General features: G+C 36.7%; 2 protein-coding genes across 2 annotated transcripts; one reads left to right on the top strand and one right to left on the bottom strand.

Annotated features, from left to right (window-relative positions):
- Positions 1–2,045: 2,045 nt before the first annotated feature.
- LOC107702745 (aspartate aminotransferase, cytoplasmic-like) lies at positions 2,046–9,250 on the bottom strand. Its single transcript, XM_016505151.1, has 9 exons — positions 9,007–9,250; positions 6,275–6,456; positions 5,861–5,984; positions 5,529–5,641; positions 5,167–5,271; positions 4,675–4,825; positions 4,398–4,563; positions 3,828–3,970; positions 2,046–3,318 (listed from the first exon to the last, which is right to left on the bottom strand). The coding sequence occupies exons 1-9, from the start codon at positions 9,113–9,115 to the stop codon at positions 3,182–3,184; spliced, it is 1,230 nt and encodes a 409-aa protein (XP_016360637.1). The 5' UTR covers positions 9,116–9,250; the 3' UTR covers positions 2,046–3,181.
- An 11,920-nt stretch (positions 9,251–21,170) lies between these two features.
- On the top strand, positions 21,171–23,917 carry LOC107702735 (homeobox protein Nkx-2.3-like). The gene is made up of 3 exons (XM_016505139.1): positions 21,171–21,251; positions 21,358–21,703; positions 22,908–23,917. The coding sequence occupies exons 2-3, from the start codon at positions 21,364–21,366 to the stop codon at positions 23,531–23,533; spliced, it is 966 nt and encodes a 321-aa protein (XP_016360625.1). The 5' UTR covers positions 21,171–21,251; positions 21,358–21,363; the 3' UTR covers positions 23,534–23,917.
- The last annotated feature ends 1,146 nt before the right edge of the window (positions 23,918–25,063 follow it).

Here is a 25,063-nt window from a genome sequence, read left to right as displayed (position 1 = left end):
GATTATATAAGAACATTATATATATATATATATATATATATATATATATATATAAAGAGAATATCAAATGTTCTATTAGGTTTTGTTGTGGTTCTTTAGAATGAAAAGTACCACTGGTATCCCAATAAATTAAGATTTGATTAAAATTGGTCTTGGATAACAATTTTTTTAGAATTTCAGTAAACAAAAACTGTTAAGCAATATAATAGGTCAAAGGTTTATTATGGTACACTTGAGCTCTCAGTCCTGTTATGGAAGAGAATGTTTTAGATTCATATCAACAAATTTAACTTCAGCTACATGAAAAGAAAGTTCATTGATGTTTAACAACTGCTGGACTATTTCAGGATGATAACCTTTGCTGGGTGTTATTTTGAGGCAGAACACATTCTTTGAATATGCTTATCATAAATTGTGTTCAGATAATGCCACTCGATCACTCAGAATTGAAAGCCCATTGTCAGAGGTGCAATTTGTGCCTGTTAAATGGCAGATTCTTAAACTTTTGCTCCCTAAACTTAAAAATATGGTTGCAGATTTGCATAGAGTAAAAAGTTACTTATAGTTGCTTAACTTAAAGGAATATTTCGCCCAAAAATGAACATTTGCCAAAACTGCACTAGTTTCTTTCTTTATCAGATTTGGATTAATGTAGCATTACATTACTTGCTCAACAATGGATTCTCTGCAGTGAATGGGTGCCGTCAGAATGAGAGTCCAAACAGCTGATAAAAACAACACATTAATCAACACCACTCCAGTCTATCAGTTATTGTCTTGTGAAGTGAAAAACTGCTGATTTGTAATCATTAAGGGTTTTTTTTATCTTTAAACTGTGGCTTCCAGTTAAAATGCAAGTCCTCTATCCATAATCAGCAGAGAAATATGCACAGATCAAGCTGAGTTTACAAGTGAAAACGGTCTAGGTCAGTTCTAAGCAAATATGAGGGTGGATTTTGATGTGAGAGAACAACAGGTACTGCTTTGTTTCTTACAAACATGCAACTTCACAAGATGTTAGTCGTGTGGGTTACTTGTGGATTATTGTGTTGTTTTTATCAGCTGTTTGGATTCTCCTTCTGATGGCACCCATTCACTGCAGAGTATGTAATGCTAAATTTCTTCAAATCTGTTCTGATGAAGAAACAAACCTTGTCACAGTAAGTTTAAAATTGACAAGCATATAATATGAATAGACAGCAGAGTAAATTCTAGCAGTGCAGGTCACTCTCTGTGTGCAGTTAACAAATCACACATTTTAAAACAATAGACCATGGATTTATCTTTAAAAACTATTTTTTTGCCAGCCCTGTTATATTCAGAACTTTAGAGTTGAACATTACAAGGTTTTTTAGAAAATCCTCTGCAGCGCTCGCTCTCTGTACATTGAGTCGGCCGAAAGATAGATATATGTTTCTACAGAGTTTACAAAGACTTCTATTTGAAAACACCTGAAGAATTGTGTATGACTTTACAAAAAATGTTGCTCTGATTATATAAGAATTTGGATTCTCCTTCTGATGGCACCCATTCACTGCAGAGTATGTAATGCTAAATTTCTTCAAATCTGTTCTGATGAAGAAACAAACCTTGTCACAGTAAGTTTAAAATTGACAAGCATATAATATGAATAGACAGCAGAGTAAATTCTAGCAGTGCAGGTCACTCTCTGTGTGCAGTTAACAAATCACACATTTTAAAACAATAGACCATGGATTTATCTTTAAAAACTATTTTTTTGCCAGCCCTGTTATATTCAGAACTTTAGAGTTGAACATTACAAGGTTTGAAAAGAACTGAAGGTGCAAAAATAGCCTTAACTAACAAATTTCATCTCATTACTCAGTTTTTGTTTTGCGCTAGAAAATCTGCAATAAAAAATTATCACTGTAATTTCACTTTTGAAATCAAGTTAATGCACCCACATTGAAAACAAGTATTAATTTCTTAATAATACTCCAATCTTCTGAATGATACTGTTAATATACTATCACTAGTCACTGGGACATGTGACTTGTGCTAATAAAACACACCAGAAAACATGCTTGTTTACTTCTTTTATTTCAATGCACTTTGATTAGTATATTTGTGCTCAAAGAGTTTTTATACTCCTAGAGGATTGATCTTTTGCGACTAAGCTGGGTGGGAGAGTAGTATTACTTGGACTAATGTCTGCACATTCATTAAACGGTCCTGCAGTGCACAAATGAGCCTGAACACAAAAACACAGCAGTAAAAGCGATGGACCAGAATAAAAAGACACCAGAAAATAAAGTGCAAAACAATGCCTGGGCTCTTCACAACCCAGAATTTCCAGAACATCAAACACGAAAAGCTTAAAAGAATATTCAACCCCCAAATCACTTTTCTGTATAATTCACTCTCCTTCAGCTGTCAGATATCCAATATCCCAAAATGCACCTCTTCACAAACCACAATACCAGGTTTCTTCTTCCATTGTTTTAACTAGTCACAATAAGTTTTCAAGGTAAAATGTTTCTTCAAGCCATTTAATTTGAGGTAAGAGCATCAGGAATTGACAATAAAACACAATCTAATGCCTCCATTCATTCAAGTTCTAGAGTTGTTTCTGTGTGGATGTTTTAAGAATACAGACACATCGATCATGAAACATGCACACTGTCCTTCAGTTCAGCACTCAATACAATGAAATTTTCAGACACATGGCGATAAAATTCGACGAGTTAATTTAATAAAGGCTAGGTTCCACCCATTTCACCCCACTAACTCAAAGGTTGTCTACAACTCTGATTCAGTCACACTAACCTGTGTGAATTTAATCTAAGACCATGAAAGATCATAAAATCAGTCAAGCTGGACCTTCAGGTTAATGAAATCCAGAGAGTTGTTTGGTTGACTGTAAATCCCACCACAAAGTGCTTATTCATAGAAACAAGATTTGCATGAACTCCACGGATAATATTTAAACATACTCTCTTCTGAAAACACAGGAGAAGGGTGAAGGGAAATATATATATATCTTCCGGGACTGTTTCATTGCGTTATAATTACAAGTTAAAACAGAATGTTGAAATGCTGATGACTAAATTAGACCAGGAAAGCTGGTGAGTGAAGGGGTGTATCAGTGTGTGTGTCTGTGCGTGTCTATGTTCCTGTGGACACACACACACACAAACAGGAAGTGTGGTAAAGGTGCTTATTAGACTGTAGTGACAGCCTCATGAATGGACTCGGCCACATAGTCAATGTTCTTGGTGGTGAGGCCACACATGTTGATGCGCCCGCTCGCCATTAGATAAATGTGCTTCTCTTTCACCATGTACTCCACCTGCTTAGCTGTAAAACAGAAAACAACATTTTCAAATGGTTGAGTGACATTTTATGTGAATTTGAAACACATACACTGCATTAATTAACAAAATATCAAACTATCAATTAACAAAATATCAAATAGTGGCAACTCCAAACAAATAGATTTTTCCTAGTACTAGCTTTTAACTATTTCCACAGTACTAGCTTTTAACCATTTTCTCAGTACTATTTTTTAACTATTTTCTCAGTTCTAACTTCTATTTTCACATTTCTTACATTCTAGCTATCGTCTCAGTACTAACTTTGAACTATTTTCTAAGTACTAGCATTAACTATTACTCTCACTTTTAAAGCCTATAACCTAAAAGGCTTTAAATAAAGATTTGAAACCACAGCAACTATGTATCTCCAGCTGCAGTAATGTGTAAGGAACAGTAGATAAAGCATGACTGACTGCCGTGTTAGAACAGATGTTTCCAGTGGTGAGACACATGGATGAACGAAGTGTGAAAGCGCTAGAAGGAGATGCTTACGGTTGAGTCCGGTGAAGCTGAACATGCCGATCTGCTCAGTGATGTGTTCCCAGGTTCCTGGAGTTCCGAGTGCTTTGAGTTTTTCCTTCAGCTGAGCACGCATGAGCAGGACTCTGTCTGCCATGGTCTTCACATTGTCCTTCCTGTAGAAAGATGGAAAAATGCCAGACTATAAATAACCCTTAAACAAAACATACATATACACTGGTGAATCTCACAAAATTTTAAGTTTAAGTACATTTTTAATTTTAAGAACACATCCAGGTCACATTTCATCCCACATTTTTTTCTTTTGGCAGTTTTTTTTCACAAAACAAGATATATGTATATATATATATATATATATATATATAAAAGTGTGTGTGTATAAATGTATCAGCTTTTTTAAATCATCATAAATTAAGGGCAGTACACTGAATACTATAAATACTGTAGTTTACAATTTAATATGCAATTGATTTTTTACATCACAGTGATGAAATTGAGATTGAGACACAATATCAAATGTATTAATGTTTTGTTGTTGAACCAAAATCATAAAATTAGATTTAAGATTTTAACTGCATTTACCATTCAGCAAAGAGTTCAGGGGTGTTGAGTGTGATGGCAACCAGACGTGCACCCTGGGATGGAGGGTTGGACCAGGTGATGCGAACGATCTTCTCCATTTGAGACAGTACACGGTTCAAATTGTCTTGGTCTTTGGCTACAACAGTCAGGTTCCCCACTCTCTCATCTGTGGAGTCAGATTATTCTTTACAATCAAATGGTTCTGAACAAGGACATAGTACAAGGCATTAAAATGTAATCTCTAACAACTAACATAAACTCCACTGGAACCACTTACTGTACAGACCGAAGTTCTTTGAGAACGACTGGGCACAGAACAATTCAAAACCCTGTGACACAAAGTAGCGGACAGCCCAGGCGTCCTTATCTAAATTTCCTGAGGCGAAACCCTGATAGGCTGAATCAAAGAAGGTAAACAGACTCTTTCGCTGAAGAGAGAGTTGAGAGAAGAAAAAAGCCAGATAACAACATCTCTGCCATACAAAAATGCATTTTAGGGAATTACAGCTCCACTGATCAACTTTTCAGTAACATTCTGTGCCCTGTATAACTCTATTACAATTTTGATATATGTTGGCTTTAGATAATTATGCAACAGTTAACTCACTATTTATAAAACTGCAAAGAGTTTCAATTTAGACAACAGTAGGTTGTAATTGCACATTGTGCTTAAATGTCTTATAACGTGCAATTAGGATCCATTTTTGTATCATGGGCTTCAATGTTCTAATCTTAGTCAGATGATGTGGGGTTGTTGTAATGGTCTCACCTTCATGACATCAGAGATCTGCTTCCACTGGTCCTGGGTGGGATCTGTGCCGGTGGGGTTGTGAGCGCAGGCATGCAGCACAAAGATGGAGTGATCAGGTGCACTCTGACAGGAAAGACATAGTGTCAAATGGACTGTATCTAGCAGAGGTGTTCAAACTTTTAATACGAAGGGCCAAAAATCAAACTAGATTTTTTTTAATGCCGATTGAGCCCAACAGAAAAAAAAAATCTGTCAAGCTCAACAATTCCTTTTGCACACAATCAAAGGTTTTTAGATAACATTTATCAATTACTGATAAATAAGTAACTATGAACAGCTCCTTTCGTTAAAGACAATGGAATTTCGAAATCGCTACTAACCTCCAGGTCACCCAGAAAACCTTCCCGATCGAGTCCACGCTTCCCTGCATCCCAGTATTTGTATGGACGGATGTCCTCAAATCCAGCGTTAGAGAAAACAGCATTGTGGTTCTCTAGAATGAAAGACCACAAACTGAACTGAACACTTTTAGCATTTGACCCAACAATATATATATATATAAAAAGTTAATTACTGAACTTAAGGTCAGCATGAAAATAGTTAAGCTCTTTTGAGGCAAAACTTTAACATATATTTTATACTGTAGTCCATTAAATATTAGAATGACATTTTTTTACAGTATTTTCCTTGTGTAATTAGATCTTATGCTCACCCCATGTTGGTGCAGACACATAAATTGGAGTTTTTGTGTTGTCGGTTCCATTGTACCAACGGCGAAGAAACTCGGCTCCGATCTTCAGAGCACCAGTGCCACCTAAACACTGCACAGCTCCTACCTGCAATACAAAAAACAACAACAACAAAAACCTCTACATTAGAATGATACCAGTTCAAAATGTGTAACAAGGTCTAAAATAAACTTTTTGCCAAATCTGAAAATGGAATGATTTCTGAAGGATAATGTGACACTGAAGACAGGAGTAATGATGCTGAAAATTCAGCTTTGCATCACAGGAATAAATTATCAATAACACTTTTTTTTATTTTTTTTTATAAATTAAAAATAAATAAAAAAACTGTTATTGATATAGGTGATCAAAACAGGATTTTAAGCATCTCATCTGACCCGATTGTCCTTGATGGCAGGACTGTCTTCACCCAGAGCGATCTTAGATGCACTGGAGCGAAACTCTGGCAGGCCTAGAATGGGCAGGTACTCGTGGTTCAAACTATGGTCATCAGCGATCATCTTCTCCACTTTTCTCACCACGGGGAGAACCCAGGGCTGACCTTCATCTGTCCTGTAGGCTAAGGAGAGGAAGAGGATGAACCTTTCAACCATACTACTTCAACATACAAAGGCAAAACTCTGATTTGTACACTACCACTCAAAAGTTTTGAATTTTCTATTCATCAAAAAATTGCCAAAAACATAATGTGACACTGAAGACTGGAGTAATGGCTGCTGAAAATTCAGCTTTGCCGTTATGGAAACAAATAGCATTTTAACATACTATTACAATAAAAAAAAAGTTATTTTAAATTACAATGTTTCACAAACTGTTTTTACTACATCTTTAATTAAAATAAATGCAGCCTTGATGAACATGACAGACTTCTTTCAAAAACATAAAAAAAATCTTACAAGTCAAGTCACCTTTATTTGTATAGCGCTTTATACAATAATGGTTGTGTCAAAGCAGCTTTACAGTGTTAAACAGGAAAATAGTTTGTCAGTAATGCAAAAAGACAATAACAGAGTCAGACCCCAAACTTTTAAATAGTGTACATTACAGCATCCTGAATTCCTATCTACTCAATATCTGTTATGTGTAACTGTTCCTTTTTATCAGGGCTGTCTATGATCAGGATTTATCGGTGAACTTTTACCCAAGAGCAAAATTAGCTTATTCGACACTAACGTGTACTGCTCATGTTCTGATGCAATACTTGAATTAAAAATTCTACGCAAATACAGAACAAAATGTATCCAAATAAATTCTGTCCTGTACATAAACTGGTAAAGTTATGGAATCAAAAGATTTTGAAGCAGAGCAATGACTTTAATAAATCCGCATGTCTGAATGCATCAAATATTAGATCAATGAGCAATTTATGGTGCAACATATCTGGTTTAGTATAATTATAAGCCTTTTAAAAAAGTATAGCATATTGTAGTCACCTTCTGCAGAAGTATGACAAGCTGTAGTTAGAGGCTGTAAATGTCTTTAGAAAGCATATGAAATCAGTGCTCTGGGTTGTTCAAGAGGGATAATCATTTCAATCTGAGGAAAGACCACAGGCCAGGGGGAGGTGTTCAAAAACAGTCCACACACAATCATGACTCAGGGAAATTTAGAGATGTGACTTTCAGCTTTTGCTCGTGTCTCAAAACCTCTGGAGTCATGGTGTCAGCAGGGTTTCAGGAAAAGCGGAAGATAAAGATAATCCTCCCCGAATCCTCCGAGGTCAAGCTCTCTAAACGGAATCAGGAATAACTACACGACACATGATGACTGCTTCTGCACAATAATACTGTTGACATAACACAATCTATTCATCCCCAGCTAACAGCACTGCACAAGGGCCTGGTCTCCAATAGAAACGACCAATGCCGAAAGAGTAACTTTATCCTTCAATATATTTAGAAACCCTAGATGCCTCTGGAGCTAAATGCCATGACTTTAGTTTAATGTCAGATAACTGTACAGTTTAATGTGATACAACACAAGTTAAACGTTTGAACACATAAGTTCATTCTTTATAATACATTGTCTATATTTTAGAGTATTTAAAGAAGCATACATGTGAACTCTTTAAATACTGCTTAAAAGCATCCCAGGATGGACCTCAAAAGTGTGTAGAGCTACTTTGAAAAAGGTCAGATATAATATGACTTGTTAACATTGTCAGTCAATGCATTTTAAACATTATTAAAAGAGTTCAAATGTTCTTTAGACTCAGACCAAGTCTATATTAGCCTACAAAACCAATTTCAAGAATGTAAGCTTCAAGATCAAAAGACTTTGAGAATAGACACACATATTTACAATACCAATATAAATAGAAAATATTATACAAAAAACTTAATTCAATATGTGTGCATGATTTGCATATAGTCTAAAGCGATATACGTGCAGTAGTATGCAATAGTTTCATTTCAAATCATATATGAATTATCTCATGTTACTGATGATATTATTGGATTTCAGAAAACTAACTGCTGATCTCTAATCAGGTGCCGTGGCCACCACTACAATAAATAACCCGAAACAGGCCTTATTTGACTCTAATTTATAAAATAGACATTTTTAAATGCACTGAGCTGCAGTAAAGCAGAGCAGACATGTGTTCGATTCTTATTATTGATATGAGGCCTACTGTTGTCAGAGAAAGAGGATATCTGTGTGCAGTGTTGGGGAAAGTTACTTTTAAAAGTAATGCATTACAATATTGCATTACTCCATAACAAAAGTAACTAATTACATTACTTAGTTACTTTTTTATGGAAAGTAATGCGTTACGTTACTTTTGCGCTACTTTTTAAATCTGGACAGGGCTTGCTTGTTTGTTTTTAAAATAAAAAAGTTCTATTTTTGGCAAATATAAAAGCCTTTTCACACCAGAAGTGAAATGAATAAGCCTCAGGCTGAAGGGAAAGTAAATTTACGTCCGTAAATTTAAAACACACGTCCGAAATTTCAACACACTTCAGCAGTTGCGTTACTTGTAATATATTACCCCCAACACTGTCTGTGTGTGCATGGCCAAAGCATGCATAAACTGACAAACACTGACATTCATATTCGTATATTTTGATATGTAAATGCGTGTGTTTATATGAAGCCCATCTCTCACCTCCGACTCCCAGATTCACCTTGCTGGCATTTTGATCTTCTCGGAAATCTGCTGTCAGTTTAAACACTGCGACAGGAGCAGCCTGCGGGACTTCACCAAATATCGACATGATATTGTGTTAATATTTCTACAAATTATGAGCAAGAAGAGGGAGAGAGATACGCGAGTACCGCTGGACTGAAGCACGGTGTGATGGAGAGAGAGACAGACTTTAACCTTCAGATGTGAGATTTGAGCAATGGAGGACAGGCGTGTCTAAACTAACCAATAGAAACCCAGAAGTATATGTTCGACTCGAAGATTACCCAATCATCTTTTAGAACAAGAAGGTCAAGCCGCTGCGTCATCAAAGAACGCGCCCGACAGCACTGCGGAGACCAATGGCAACTCGAATTTGTAAGAGCGACGTGCCTTTTAACCAATGAGAAAGTAGAGAGGGCGGGCTACGTTTGCTTCAATGAGCAGCGTTGTTTTCATTCACACCCACACAGTTTCTCTGAGTTCCATACACAGTTATCTGTATCATATTTAAGTTGTATAATTTATGGGTGTTCGACTCGAAGATTACCCAATCATCTTTTAGAACAAGAAGGTCAAGCCGCTGCGTCATCAAAGAACGCGCCCGACAGCACTGCGGAGACCAATGGCAACTCGAATTTGTAAGAGCGACGTGCCTTTTAATCAATGAGAAAGTAGAGAGGGCGGGCTACGTTTGCTTCAATGGGCAGCGTTGTTTTCATTCACACCCACACAGTTTATCTGAGTTCCATACACAGTTATCGGGATCATATTTAAATTGTGTAATTTATGGGTGTTATGTGCTTTATACGTTATGTAAAATGCTATTTGTGTATCCAGACAACGAGAACAGCACAAAATACAGTCTCTTTGTGCACTGTGTTTTACAAAACTGACCTTTAGCAAAAGCTAAACCTTAATTTTTGAGAAGAAAAAAAAGAAATTCGTATGTTTCGTATGTCATGTCCCTGTGAAGCCACAAGGTGGTGGTCTAAGCTTTTGATACTGTCCCACACCTAAACACTTGTGATCTGCTCTAATGGAATCATAATTCAAGGCCCAAGAGGGAAAAGGGAAACATGAGCTGTTCTGTTAGTGGTATTTATATCATGAAGGTCTCTAAAAATGTATGTTCAGACAACATGTTATCTCCTGTTCATTATCTTACTACTTTTCCGTTGTTTCTTTCATAATAATACATCTTCTGGAGTTAGCTAAAATTCGATCATAAACTTCAAACTTAAAAACACGGTGTGATGGAGAGAGAGACAGACTTTAACCTTCAGATGTGAGATTTGAGCAATGGAGGACAGGCGTGTCTAAACTAACCAATAGAAACCCAGAAGTATATGTTCGACTCGAAGATTACCCAATCATCTTTTAGAACAAGAAGGTCAAGCCGCTGCGTCATCAAAGAACGCGCCCGACAGCACTGCGGAGACCAATGGCAACTCGAATTTGTAAGAGCGACGTGCCTTTTAACCAATGAGAAAGTAGAGAGGGCGGGCTACGTTTGCTTCAATGAGCAGCGTTGTTTTCATTCACACCCACACAGTTTCTCTGAGTTCCATACACAGTTATCTGTATCATATTTAAGTTGTATAATTTATGGGTGTTATGTGCTTTGATGAAAACAAGAGTTTCATAATATCCTGCTTTGTTCAATTTAATGATTATAGTACTCTGTACTTCCACCTTCCACCATATCAACCATAAACACTATTGAATTTGATATTGCTATGAAATGACAACACGATCAGTTTTTATAAATGTGGTAAGTTAAAAGATTACTCATAGCAAATTTAGTCGAGGAAATAGAACACCTGTTTTGGATAGACTTCACAAAACTAAATTAATTAATTAATATTAAAACTATAACGCACACAGTTTTATTATTTTACTTTTCCGTTGTTTCTTTCATAATAATACATCTTCTGGAGTTAGCTAAAATTCGATCATAAACTTCAAACTTAAAAAAAAAAAAAGTTAAAGAAGGTTTATCTTTGGTTTTTGATCATGTGCTGTTAAAGGATATATTTCAATTGTCAGGATACTGTTGGAAAGCCACTCCAGGCAGCCTTTATGGTGTATCCTAAAAATGTAATTTTTTTGTCAGCTTAAGAGATCATACTTTTACTTCTCTTGACCTGCTATTAGTGAAAAATATGAACCTGAAAAAGATACGAAACTGCCATCTCCCTCTTAGAGTGGCAGCACCATCAGATAACTTATCAACCTCAAATCACCTGCACAACCCAGACCTGTATTTCAAGTACTGTGATTGCTCTGTGTGAGAAAGTGAGCAAATTATTTATTAACCTGCAAAATCCTAAGATTTTAATTAATTCATGTGGAAAGTATTTCTCTGCTTCTCTTAAAAATAAAGGTTACAAAAGGGGGTTTTCACAATAATACCATAGAATATCTTTTGTTTTTCTAGTTTCTAGTTTAAAGAACATATAAAGAACCTCCACTCTTAAAAATAAAGGCACTTTATTGGCATCTATGGTTCCATGAAAAACTAACATCCATGGAAACTTTCCACTTGACAAAAGGTTCATCATAGTGCAAAGGGTTTTTTTTAATTAATAAAATGTTCTTCGCACCAAGAAAAAAAAAGGTCTTTTAAGAACTGTTAACTGAATGGTTCTTTGGGGAACCAAAAATAGTTATTCTATGGATCACTCTACCAAACCTATACCTCTCAGTTTTGTGTTGGGATGATCTCATGCCCTCACAAGCCCCAGGAGATATGGAGGAGTAACTTCTACACCTGCAGCATGGCCTCCATCTCCATCAGAAGATGTTTGCATTCTTTGCCCATCAGTAAGGGTAGCTTACCTGTGTGTTAACTGTCAGCTTTGTAATTATGGGATCTGAAGTTTCCAGCACAAGGTTTGTTGGCCTGGGGACAGACAGAGAGAGGCTGAGAGAAGAGTGGAGGCCACAGAAGCACATGACACAAGTGCCTCCTGGGGAATCGTTTGCAGCTTCTGTCAGCTAATACCATATCAAAGAGCATTCATTAGAGACCCGCCTCAACAAATATGAAAACATTGGAACATTCTAAGTTTGCAATAACATCAACAAACACCTGAAATGCTGAATGAGCACATTCAACGTTGCATAATGATCAGCTTCATTCTGATGAACTCTAAAAATATACACAAAACAGTGTTCAAAAGGTAGAATTTGAGCAGTCTTCTTGACTTCAAAAACATGCATGGACCGTGACGGAAAGTCGGCAACTCATACCAAACATGTACACAGAGCGACATTCCAGTGCAGGACCTTCTCGTGTTGTTCACGTGTTACATTAGCCTCCCTGCTATGGGTCAGCGCACTTCGCTGAGTGAGGGCCAATTTTTGTTTTCTGTTGCCAGTTTCATCAATTCTGTTTGATGGACTTGACTTGAAGACCACCATGTTTTCCCTTCACTGCATTCTGAGTTTGCGGACCCGAGACGTTCAAAAGAGAGCAGCTATAGGTGGAGCTCAGTAAGTAGGTTAAATATAATGAGTCACTCTTTAAGAAAAGAGAGAAGGAAGAAACAGGGGAGAAAAAAATGCAGTAGGAGACACCTCTTAAAGATTCAGAGTGGGCATGTTATGAGGGACATGTTGGTAAGAGATACGTTGTAGTTGGAGAAATGGGCTAAAATGTCCAACAACACATATTTAATTTGACAGCTCCGAAACTCATCGTATCTCAGCAAGAATGTAACCACATATTCAGGATTGGGGCAACAAACGTAATAGTTTCTATGGCCACATTTGTCCCTATGGCCGTTTTAACATGTCATTTTATCAGACACTACTTATTATTTTACATTATTACTATTATTATTTTAATTTCATTTTTAAGTTTAAATATCAACATATTTTAACCTTATATAGTTACATCAATTTAAAAGCTTAAAAGTTTATATTTTATTTTATTTCATTTAATGTTTATTTTATTTCAAGTAAGGGGAATATAAATCACTTTAGTTTAATTTGTTTGCTAATAAAATAATGAAACATTTCCATTTTTTTTAAATAGCAGTCCAGGGTGAAGTGACATTTGAAACATTTTAGAAATAAAATTGGTAACTCATTGTTTTGGTAATTTCATAGCTATATCATGTATCCTAAACAGATGATAGTTATGCATATTCATAGGTGATATTTACCTTGATTTTTCGCCTCTAGTTTCAGATTCTCAACCACAGAGAATATTATTTGGTAACCAACTACACTAACTTCTGAAAAAATGTTATCGGGACAAAATTGTTGGTTGTTTGAATATCAACTGTGAGACATTTGTCAAAATTTGTGCAAATATGTATACATATAATAATTCATATAATGTTTTTTATAGTTTAAGATGAAGTGTTTGGGTTTGTGACAATAGTAAAGCACTAAAAACTACACATAAAGCACATCTGAATGACTAAGACATTTCATAGATATTGTAAAAGTGATCTTCATTAAACAAAAAGTTTCAAAAACTTAACCCTTGGGACATAAACACTGAAGAAATAACCGTCAACTTAAGAATCAACCAAATCTGAACTAATCTGAACGCTGAGATGAAGTGTCCTCTTCAATGTCTATGGTGGTTATGGCCCTGTATGTCAATATGAATGAAAGTATGATACATAAGTGCTGTTAAGCGTGATTAAAGTGTCATTACGCATTATAAGGCTAATCCATTATAGTTCTGTACAAACAGAACAAGTCACACCCTATTTATTGAGGACCGAATACATTTACTTGTATGAATTCCATTGTAGCAAAACACAGATATGTGTACGCCTGTCTACAAATTGAACAGATGTTCCTTTTCTTCCAATTTTGACCTCGACTACTTTTCGATCTGACCGTTTTAAACAATGGGAGGAAGTGCAGCCTCATGTCTACAAGTCTGCTGCCACCAATTGGTTTACGTCTTATTGAAAAGAACAAATAAACATACACGAAAGGACCGTACAAACATTGTCTTAATTCATACCTCACCACAAACATGTCATAATGGCAGCAGAAACATAGCTGATACATGCAGCTGTGCACAATTAGCCTTTATTTACTTCAGTCAGCAGATTCAGAGCCTTTGTATGAATGCTGGGATTGTCACTCGTAAAAATATATGGAACACAACAAACTGAGTCTCTTTGCCATGATTTTCAGAGGTTGTGAAACCACACAATTATGCTTGTTTGAATTAGCAGATCTGACAAATGTGTAATCGCACAAATATTTGCAAAGCAGATTTGACAAGAAACCGCATCTAGATGGTCTCAGAGATTATAAATGTAGCACACTAATACTTCTGATCATTCAGCAATAAATAGTAAAGTCACGGCAATGAAAGAAATCCATCGCAATCACAGCGCCTGACAACTTGGAAGATTACATGTTCCTACATGTCTGCTATGAATACTTCTGAGAATTTCTCTTTTCGTCCAACACTGTCATACTGCCATTTTTTTTTCCTTAAGAAGCCAAGCAAATAAAAGCCATTAACAGTAATAAATCTGATCTCAACAAGTCTTTTTGGCTTTAACATGTTAAGAAAGACCGTATAATAATTCATTATAATCAATTAGAGTTTCAAAATAGCTGAATAATAAAAAGGTCTTATTATTTAATGTGTCTTCTAACAAGTTTGTTCTGAAACATTTCCATCTCAAATTATTTTTTTCTTTGGCAAACTTCTGTGGTGGAAATGACATTTGAACCATTTTTGGAATAAAATTGCACAAAAAAAAAAATGTTTCTAACTATCATGCATCCAAAATGAACACAAAAAGATAATATTTTCACTTCTGAATGCATATTCTGACCAAAATATATCTCAATTTGGTAACCAAGTACACTAAGTTTTGAAAGAAAAAAAAACATCATTGGGGCAAAATTGTTGGTTTTGGTGGAAATGACACCACAAGTGTTTATCACAATCGTCAATGCACAAACCGAGGGATTCCCAGGACTGCAATCTCAGGGGCTGCTCAAAACTCTCTATTTCCCAACAGAAATGAGCCATTCCAAACCCAAGGAAAATGTAGGAGCAGAAACAAGCTTCCTTTTTATTTACAGCTGCGACGGCGAATGAATGGGATCTCATGCTCGAAAAGAAACAAATTGTCATTTTGATGGGAGACGCCACACTGGCTGCTCTGAGTAACACAGGCTCCCCGCTCGCAACATGTTTATCTAGTGGAAGGTCATGTGGTGTGCATCCCCAAATGAACAACATATAAATCTGAATAAAATTAATTGTATTATTGTTTGAATGACAATCTTTGTAAACTGTGCGCATACCAGCGGTCAGATGAACTTGAAGCAACCTTTCCTTTTATTTTTGCCTCTCTGGCATGGCCCAGGGAATGTTTAGACAAAAAAAGAGGAAATCTAGCCGTTCACATCCCACTCGAAGACTTTGTGTAGCTACTCTGTGTCTTAATCACTCCTGTCTGTTGTAATCGAATATTTAGGTTTCGGCCTTCCTCTCTCACCACATTACCCATGGCGTAGGTCACACACATTACAGGCTAAACGCTCGGTAATTTACGCACATGTATACAAACACACACCTGCAGGGTTAAGGCCATGAGGGAAAATACAGCTGTCTAATTTATTAGTCCCAGGAGGCTGTGTGGATTTCTCCTGGCCTGACTTCCGTCAGCGGGCTTCCAGACCAGACCTCCCTAACTCAGAGCTCTGGTGTGACAGGGAATGTCTGGTGCTGCAGTGCCTCGCCTCCCTCCTTTCCTCCCCGTCTGCGGCAGAAACAGGGAAGGCTATCAGTCATACAGCTGGGTCAGATGCACAATGGTTCCCGGGCGAGGTTTCAAGGCCTGGTTCAACACACGGCCTGAAACCAGGAGCTGATAAGACTCACCTTCCGGGACCTAACAGGATCTGCACCTCCTCAGATACGCGTTCTGTGTATATGGAAGGTTTTCTGGCCCTGCTGAGAACCATGTGAGGAAATGTCCTCCTGTTGGCCACTGCAAGCAAGTCTTTACCTGTGTACACTCTTAAAAATCGTTTTTTTGAATCTTTGGTTTCATGAAGAATGTTTCACATCCAAGGAACCTTTCAATTCTACAGAAGCTTCTTCATAGCAGAAAAAAAGTTATTTAGACTATTAAAATATGTTTCACATTAAGAAAATATGGTTCTTTTAAGAACTGCTCACCGAAATGTTCTTTGGGGAACCAAAAATAAAACCCTTTTGAACATTTATAGTCTGATGGTACACTGACTTCTATTAAGGAAAATGTCTTCTGTTTCTTTCCCACGTTCCCACCCCAAACGTATATTTTGGGAGTTTGGTAAGCGGGTACGAAATTCCGTGAAAAGGGCGGATTGTTTTACGGCACCAAAAAATACACAACTGCATGCTAAATCGCACACTTCCCTACTATAAAGTAGGCGAAAAACAGCACCCTATGTGAACACAGTAGTATGCCCGAATTCACAATATTCATAAAACAGTAGGCAAAAAGTCTGACCTATTATTTCCGGCGAGATTCTGAAGTGGGCATCTGATGGACACTATCCCATGAGGCCACGGGAGAGGATTTGTGAAAGGGAGTGAAGCGACCGGATTACATTCATACTATATAGAACGTACTTTTTAAAAGTCACTAAGTAATTAGGCTACTTATTCCGAGAGAGTATGCGATTTTGGATCTACTAGCCACTGTAATTATGACAGTGATATTTTTACGACAGTGAATTCCACTCACTTATCTGTAGGGGGTTCCAAAGTCGCAAAAATACACAAAACTACATACAGTTGTTTTAAAATGCTGCCGATATTCATCTAAAACATATTCTCAACTCATAAACATGAATTTACATTCTGTTCTCACAGACTTTGGATTTGAGTCTAAACACTCGCCTGATGTTCACATTCGCTGGCTTTGAGATTGTACAGAATGCTGTGATGTCAATGAGCAGTTGATGGTCCGAAAAGATGCAGGCCCTTGACCCACTTCTGGTACCTCTACATCTAACCTAAGTCAGTGTCCAGATGAAGATGATCTATTGGCCTCTCCCTCCCTCTACTGACCGCCTCACTGTCATGGTACTCAGGCCTGGGTTTTGTTAAGTCCAGGAAACAGGCTCTTCCTTTACATAAACATGGGCTTAAAACTTTTTTTTTTTAGGACTGGCATCGGCATGCAATCGTTTTGGTAACTCAGTGTTTTGGGTGCTTCAAGACAGAGAGTCTTTTTAATACTGAAAATTAAACTGGATGATTATGGTTTTAAACACTAAAACGCCATGCAGTAAACATTTAAGAATATGGGCGAATTTAAGATAAATTGCTGTGCTGCAATAGCTAAAGGTAGTCCATTTGTAAAATATGGATAGGTAGCCTACTGTTTGTATGAATTAAGTAAACAATTGAAAGGAAAATTATAATTAATATAAAGCTACAGGAGATGTGTGTGACATAATGAACTTGTGAACAAAACTAAACGAAGAATTAGTATTTGACAGTAAACTGTCAATAACACCTTTACTACCTATATGCTAAGAAATGTGTTTCCTACAGATAATGAAATAATTCATTTAATTTACAATATCTGAACATCTTAAAATCTAAAACCATAATATATCCTGCAAACAAGTAAATTAACAAAATTAATAGTCTCAACATTAAATAGCTATACAACTTTCCATAATATAATGAGATGCTCTAAAACAAATTCCTTACATATGCTACTAAAATAAATAAATAACGTATCATATGCATATATAATATATAAACATCCTATATTTTATAATTAAAAAAGTTTAATTATTTAGACTTTAAGCTTTTCCCCCCAACATCATCATGCGATCTGATAAAAATAGCCTTATTGTAAAGTGAAAACGTGCAATTGTTCTGATCTGACCATTAAAATTAATTCAGTAATAATTTATATTTTTGACATCGATAAAAACATGAATTTGTTTAGGTTAGCTGTACAAAACATTTGAGATAAATACAACTTTTCAGAAACTCCAAATGGATACAGAAAAATCTTTCATTCGTGCGCAAAGAGGGTTCGTAAAATCACTTAATGTGGTCTAATTTATTTTCGACCTTATTCGGTTTTAGGCTAATGCAATATTAATGTTATTAACAGTGACTTCATCCACATAAGCAAGTCGTGCAAACCGAACGGAAGCGTTTGAATTATTGTTACATATTCTGATGTTGCTATCATCAATATGTCCATCCATCAGGACACTGGAGACTCCAGAGGAGAGTCCTGTGCAGACATGCACTCTTCACGGTCAGCTTGGCTTCATGCTTGACTGAGACTCTCCTTATCCTAGTGGTGCTATTAACCAGACAAAACACTCACACACTTTAGTCGTGTGTGGGGCAAAGATCACTACTGATCAGATAAAACACGCGACAACGTCCGAATCCTGTGATCGGACACTCTCCAAAGCTCTGGTCATGGACCTGTAAGGATACCTGCATTACTATTATTTGTAATCTATTTTTAATTAAATTCGCGTTTTGTCAACTAAACATGACCAAAAAGTTCTATGGTGTTTGTCAGCACAAAGTTATCATGAAGTTATCATGATGTGTCAGATAAGTGGTGCTGGTTTACAAAAAAACAAAAACAAAACTTTTTGACCTGATCTTTCTGAGGGTGCAGTATAAAGCATAACAAAAATGTTAGGCCCTCTGTCTAACAGCAATGTATTAACGACTGCATGTGTCCTATACGGCCAACATGCTGTTCAACAACAAAGATAACGTATCATCATCAAATCCTTAATAAATCAAGGCAATGATTATTGAGTGAATTACAGCAAATATCATGAAATTATCATTTTCTTTTCTTAAGAGAAAACCTTGAAGCCCTCCACTCCGACTTTCCTCCTGAGCCATTAGTCTTGGGACTGGAGGAGACAAAGCTGATCTAAACAGCACTGTTGATAGCTAACGGATGAGATAATCTCTTTTCTTTTCTCTTCTTCTTAGTCCCTGCCAGGCTTTTGTCTCTGGCGCCGGAGCAGGAGCTCAGAGAGACACCGATGCGCATCATTGCGCCCTCAAACAGGTTTCCTGCGCACCCTCCTCACAATAAGTGATCGATTCCTAGGACTAGATACAGGATGGGGGGAAAAATCATATAAAACCTACGATTTCTGTTTCTTCTGGTGCTGTTCTACGGCATAAATGAAGCACATCACGGGGTCTCCAAAATGGCTTTGGAAAACTTTGGAGATTTTGAATTAAAAGTTTTTAATCAGTCAGGCACTACAACAGATGAAACAACATGAAAAAACAAACAAATAAAAATAAATAAAAATAATGTTATGTGTAATATTCCTTTTAGTGAAATTGAGATAATCGATGCAACAAAGTCACTTAATTTTCCAGACAACTTGAATTATTGTTATTTCTACCCAATTGTGCGTAAAGTGATCAAAACACATAGATGAATATTACATTAGCAAATCATTTATCATGTTTACATCTTTTGGAGAGGTGAAGAGAGAATATGTTCTACAAACAAAAGACGAAATTTAAACGAGAAATAATAATAATAATAATAATAATAATAATAATTAAACAAACAAACAAATAAACATTAATTAATTTTGTAATTAATTCATTAAAGTAATATGACGACGGACAATCTGGAATCAAGATTAGATTAAAATTCTCGATTAAACCCGAATCGATATCTTAAAACTTTTTTTTCAGGTAAAGCTGTTGCGCCTCCATAGAAAAGACATTACTGTAAGTCTGACCACTAAAGGAAATCTGCCCTTCTTAAAATTGTTTTTCTAGTTTAAAAACCCCCTTTTTTTTAAAGAAAACTAGAACTACTTAAGGCCATTCTCTCTCACACAGACGCACACACACACACACACACACACACACACATGCAGACACCATTTGTCTCTCACGCACAAACAAAGTTCTGTTTAAATCCGCTTGCTGCTTCATTGTCAAAAGTCCGCAGCTGTTCTTGCTCCAGCTTGACTGTCTAATGGCACACAAGTGTGATGCAGGTCAGATCTGAATGGGATAATAGCAGCAGCAGGGTTAAGCGTCTTTTCCAGAGAAAACTCACAAAATAAGAATTGCTCAATTATTATCAGCAACTTCATATTAAGAACGCTTTTGGGGAGTTATCATTTAAGGCATATGAAATATATTATATAATAATAAATAAATTTCTTGATGTCATATTATAGGTTCTTCAGATCGGTGTTTTTGTTTCTGGGTTCTTCCAATAATTAAATAATAAAAAGTTGTTTTCAAAAGTCAAAAAGATTGTCCTATGGTGCATCAAAACTCGTTTTGGTTCAGTGTATTGGAAAGGAAACATACTTCAGTCTTATCATGGTCAAAGATATGTTTCGAAATATAATTTTAATTGTGCAGAACAGATGCATGGATTTGCATTGAGCAGATGAGCATGAGTCATTTTACATGATTTACATTTTCATAAGGACCTTGTGGGAGAATTTATTCATGAGCTATATTATACTCATTACTAACTCTGTAGGAAACACACACTCTAAAAAATGCTGGGTTATTTCAACCCAACTTTGGGTCAAATTTGGACTAACCCAACTTTTGGGTTAAAAATTGAATGTAAAAATTTAACCCAACAGTTGGGTTAGTCCATATTTGACCCAAAGTTGGGTTGAAACAACCCAGCATTTTTTAGAGTGCACCATCTTAAAATCAAAGTGAATGATTCCGATTATAATCTAAAATGATTCGATAGGACGCCATAAAGTAAAATCTAAATCAATACTGATCTGAAAAACCTATAATGTGACCAAGTATGTTTAATCTCCAAAGAATCATATTCACAGACTCAAAAATTGTACACAGTAAAACAATGTTCTTGATGAGATGATGTTTCTCTGTTGAATTGAGGAATACTTGAAGAACTGTTATTTTTCAAGGACGCATAAATGATTATGTTGGTTTGGATATAGCTATCGAAAATGTATCGTGTGATATTAGAGGCTGTTTTTCTGCTGCTATGAAACTGTATACGCGTTTCCTCTGTGGATTGTAGGAAGGATCATTACATCCCGCCCCGGTAACGTGACATCACCGGGCAGAAGAACTGCCTTGTGCTGCCGGACTCCAAGAAAAACACACAACAGTTTTACACCGACGAGTGGCGGTCCTCACCTCTCTTCATGCAAATCAAGCAGCCATGACAAAATGGGAGATTAATCGACACATTTAGGTATGTTTACTTGAAATTGTTGGTTATCTAAACAATTGTTCAACAGGGCTTAGCGCTCGAAGCTTCCAGTTGAGTCAGGAATAACATTGTAGATGTAATCCAACAGCGCCTGATGATGCTTCCGAGCCCGGTTACATCAACGCCGTTTTCTGTGAAGGATATACTGAAAGTGGAGCAGCAATCTCGCTACCTTCAATCACTGCATCCCGCGCAACACCACGCACAACTTCATCCGGGACTGCAGGAGAGATTTCAGGCACCATCATCCTGTTTTCTCGGAGGTGGAGACAGCCCCGGCTTCTCAGACAACGACGAGAAGATGTCTTTTCTGAACTCTCTCTCCATGCAGGATAGTTTAGTGGAGAGCAGCCTTTCCCCTCCGATGTTCGTCCATCCGGCTCTGGGACACGTCGACACTAAACTTGAAGATGAACTTGAGGACCACGAAACGAGTGGGTGATTTGTGTTTTACAACTGACGTGAATGAACGAGGAGATCGAATTGCTCTTGTCTCTTAATAATATATGAGACAGTGGCAGAACGATTAAAAACGAGAATAATTCAAAGTGCCATTGTATTTTTGATGAATAGTGCAATGTTACTTTTTACAAAAGGTCAATATTGGATGAATCCTACCGCTTTATCATAAATACAAAACTACACTCTAAAGAATGCTGGGTTGTTTTAACTCAACTTTGGGTCAAATATGGACTAACCCAACTTTTGGGTTAAAAATGTAATTAAAAAATTTAACCCAACAGTTGGGTTAGTCCATATTTTACCCAAAGTTGGGTTAAAACAACCCAGCATTTTTTACAGTGTATCTTCAATAAGGGCTTTTATATTGACTAGACTTGAAAATGCATAAATCAGGCCTATCAAATTCTTATTTTTTAGAAATGTGACAATTTAAACCGTAGCTTTTGAAAAGAAAAGAAAAATCATTCTGTTGTGTGATTGCATAAAAGACCAACTTTGAAAGATCCAACGTGGTAGGCCTATTTTTATGCGTCTTCAATGCAAGGTAGGCTAATACAAATAACCTCGTTAAAGAATGTAATTATGATAAAGCTGTATTATTTATATAGGCTGATGTTTAATGTCAATATTGCATGTTATGACATTTAGAATCATTGTTCTAATTCTCTCGTACTTTCTGTCGGCCTAACCCTGCAGAGACATATATAGGCTACATACATAAACTTAAATATATCTATAAAATAGATACATACTATATAAATAACATTGACTGAACACTTGTTAACTGTTTATGTATTGCACTACATAATTATATGACTCATCTACTGACTGCTGCACAATTTGCACAAACTCGTTTATTTAAGCTCGTGTGATAAAGTTCTTACAATACTGTGCACTGCAACTCCATTTTACATATATTGCTACAATTAAATTTTATTTTATTTTACATTATATCTGGGGGGGGGGGGGAAACATGGGTGATTTTCTTTCTATTTGCAAGGTTGTGTAAGTGACTTAGAAACTGTGGATAAAGGCCTATATCCAGACTCACGCAAAAAAATAATTTTTTTATTTTATTTTTTATTTTTTTTGATGCAAGGAAATGCTTCTGTGAAGTACGTTAAGTGAGAGTTAACCGAGTTAGCATTGTATATTTTGTGTCTCCTGTTTTTATAGAAAGCTGTGGTGCCATCATCAGATCCCCGGAGTGTGAGGGTGAGGCGCATTCGGACACGGAGCGAGCGCAGCGGCAGAGGACGCGTAGGAAGCCGCGGGTTCTCTTCAGCCAGGCGCAAGTCTTCGAGCTCGAACGGCGCTTCAAACAGCAGCGCTATTTATCGGCTCCTGAGAGAGAACATTTGGCTAGTACCCTGAAACTGACATCGACGCAGGTCAAAATCTGGTTCCAGAACCGCAGATACAAATGCAAGCGACAGCGTCAAGACAAAACACTGGAAATGGCAGGACACCATCACCCGCCGCCGCCCAGGAGAGTGGCGGTGCCGGTCCTAGTCCGGGATGGCAAACCGTGTTTAACGGGATCACAGAGTTACAACGCCACGTACGCGGTAAACCCAGGCCCGTACACATATAACGGCTATTCATCGTACAATAACGCCGCTTACACAAACCCTTACAGCTGTACATATCCCAGCCTTCCTCCTCTCCCAGCAAACACATCCACTAATGCGCTGATGAGCATGAGTCTGAACAACCTCGGAACATATTCCCAACCTCAGACATCACAAGGGACACCCGTGTCCGCGTGCCAAGGGACTCTGCAGGGCATTCGGGCATGGTAGTGTCATTGCAACTCAGCCGTCTGTGTATAAATGGAATCTTTACAATAGCCTATTAGCACACAGTTAGCCATGTTTTATAGGCCTAGGGTCCTGTATAGTCTACCTTTTCAGTATAAACTTGAGTGAATTTCTTCTAGCAACCCTACCATGATGGCTGAACGAATGCACATGAATATTCCTAGCAATTTTGACCACCTATTTTGGAACAACATACTCCTTGAACATTTGCGGGTCTAACTTTAGACTGGCACCATGGTATCAGAGACAGCCGTTTTCTCATTCATTGCACTTATCGATGAAAAAGTTAGTAGCTAAGAAATGTTACGAATATCGACAATGGTGTGTTTTTTGTGCAAATTTTGTGCAAACCTACAATGTAAAAATAAAAACAGTAAACTTTATTTTTAAAAGGTGATGCTAAAATATTTACTATTTGATACACAGTTCAAGTGAAAGAAAGAGAGTAACTAATATAAATCGAAGACGCACAAAGGTTTTAATAAGAGGTGCAACATCGCAGAGAGAATAAAATCCACAATATAAGCAATAACCTATAAGCCAAAATACTCTTGCAATATTTTTTAAAACATAATTCAAAGTGTTTCGTTCAATAAACAGTTCTAAAATAGTCAACTTGTGTTTGAAATAAATTAGCTTTATTTTACTATAGGCTACGTTTAAACATCCGTGATTATTAATATTCACAAGAGTAATTCGAATTTCCCAAGTCTCCCAAGCACATCGTTATTTAAATAGCACTTGAAAATGTTCGCGAATTAACGGTAGATTCAGACGTCTCATAAATGAATTACGTACACACACTCTAAAAAATGCTGGGTTGTTTCAACCCAACTTTGGGTCAAATATGGACTAACCCAACTGTTGGGTTAAATTTTTACATTACATTTTTAACCCAAAAGTTGGGTTAGTCCAAATTTGACCCAGAGTTGGGTTGAAACAACCCAGCATTTGTTAGAATGCACTTAAACTGATCTTTCGCTTTTGTTACCCAAACACAAAAGGGGCACAACATAAACGACAATTGACTTTTTTGGAAAGCAATACACACTATAGCAGAGAATGAAACGTTCTGGTAAAAACTGCTTCAAATCGATACTTTAATCCACGCATTACCCCGACTTTACATGTTAGACAAGAAGATAAAAGTTTATATAGGCCTATTTTGATAAGCATGATGAATTGCGTTTAAAGTATGAAATATTGAATAACAACAACTTCACACGAAACACCTGCAATGGGTTTAAAATACATTCATAAATAAACAATGTTAGCAAGGGAGACACGAATTGACCCCATTCCTCCTATTTCTTCTTCCTCCAATGGCAGGTTTCAATCTTCTCTAGTAGCCTATAGTCATAGCATGTTGTTATACGATGTAACTGCGGAGCCTACATTGACACAATCACATTCTCATTTAATCACATTACAAGGGTTTATCTAGAGAAATTTTAATCACGTTTACCTTATATATATATATATATACACACTCTAAATAATGCTGGGTTGTTT

This window comes from Sinocyclocheilus anshuiensis, unplaced genomic scaffold (assembly GCF_001515605.1).
Source record: "Sinocyclocheilus anshuiensis isolate Anshui unplaced genomic scaffold, SAMN03320099.WGS_v1.1 scaffold843, whole genome shotgun sequence".
NCBI lineage: Eukaryota > Metazoa > Chordata > Actinopteri > Cypriniformes > Cyprinidae > Sinocyclocheilus > Sinocyclocheilus anshuiensis.
Note: the sequence above shows the minus strand (reverse complement) of the source record. Positions and strands in the feature narration are given on the sequence as shown.

Excerpts from the sequence above, each read along its gene's own strand:
- LOC107702735 (XM_016505139.1), top strand. The coding sequence starts at position 21,364 with ATGATGCTTCCGAGCCCGGTTACATCAACGCCGTTTTCTGTGAAGGAT. Across the intron at positions 21,704-22,907 it reads ACTTGAGGACCACGAAACGA|AAAGCTGTGGTGCCATCATC; the intron begins GTGGGTGATTTG and ends CTGTTTTTATAG.
- LOC107702745 (XM_016505151.1), bottom strand. The coding sequence starts at position 9,115 with ATGTCGATATTTGGTGAAGTCCCGCAGGCTGCTCCTGTCGCAGTGTTT. Across the intron at positions 5,985-6,274 it reads CTGCCATCAAGGACAATCGG|GTAGGAGCTGTGCAGTGTTT; the intron begins GTCAGATGAGAT and ends TTTGTATTGCAG. Across the intron at positions 3,971-4,397 it reads CCTGAACTCTTTGCTGAATG|GAAGGACAATGTGAAGACCA; the intron begins GTAAATGCAGTT and ends ATCTTTCTACAG.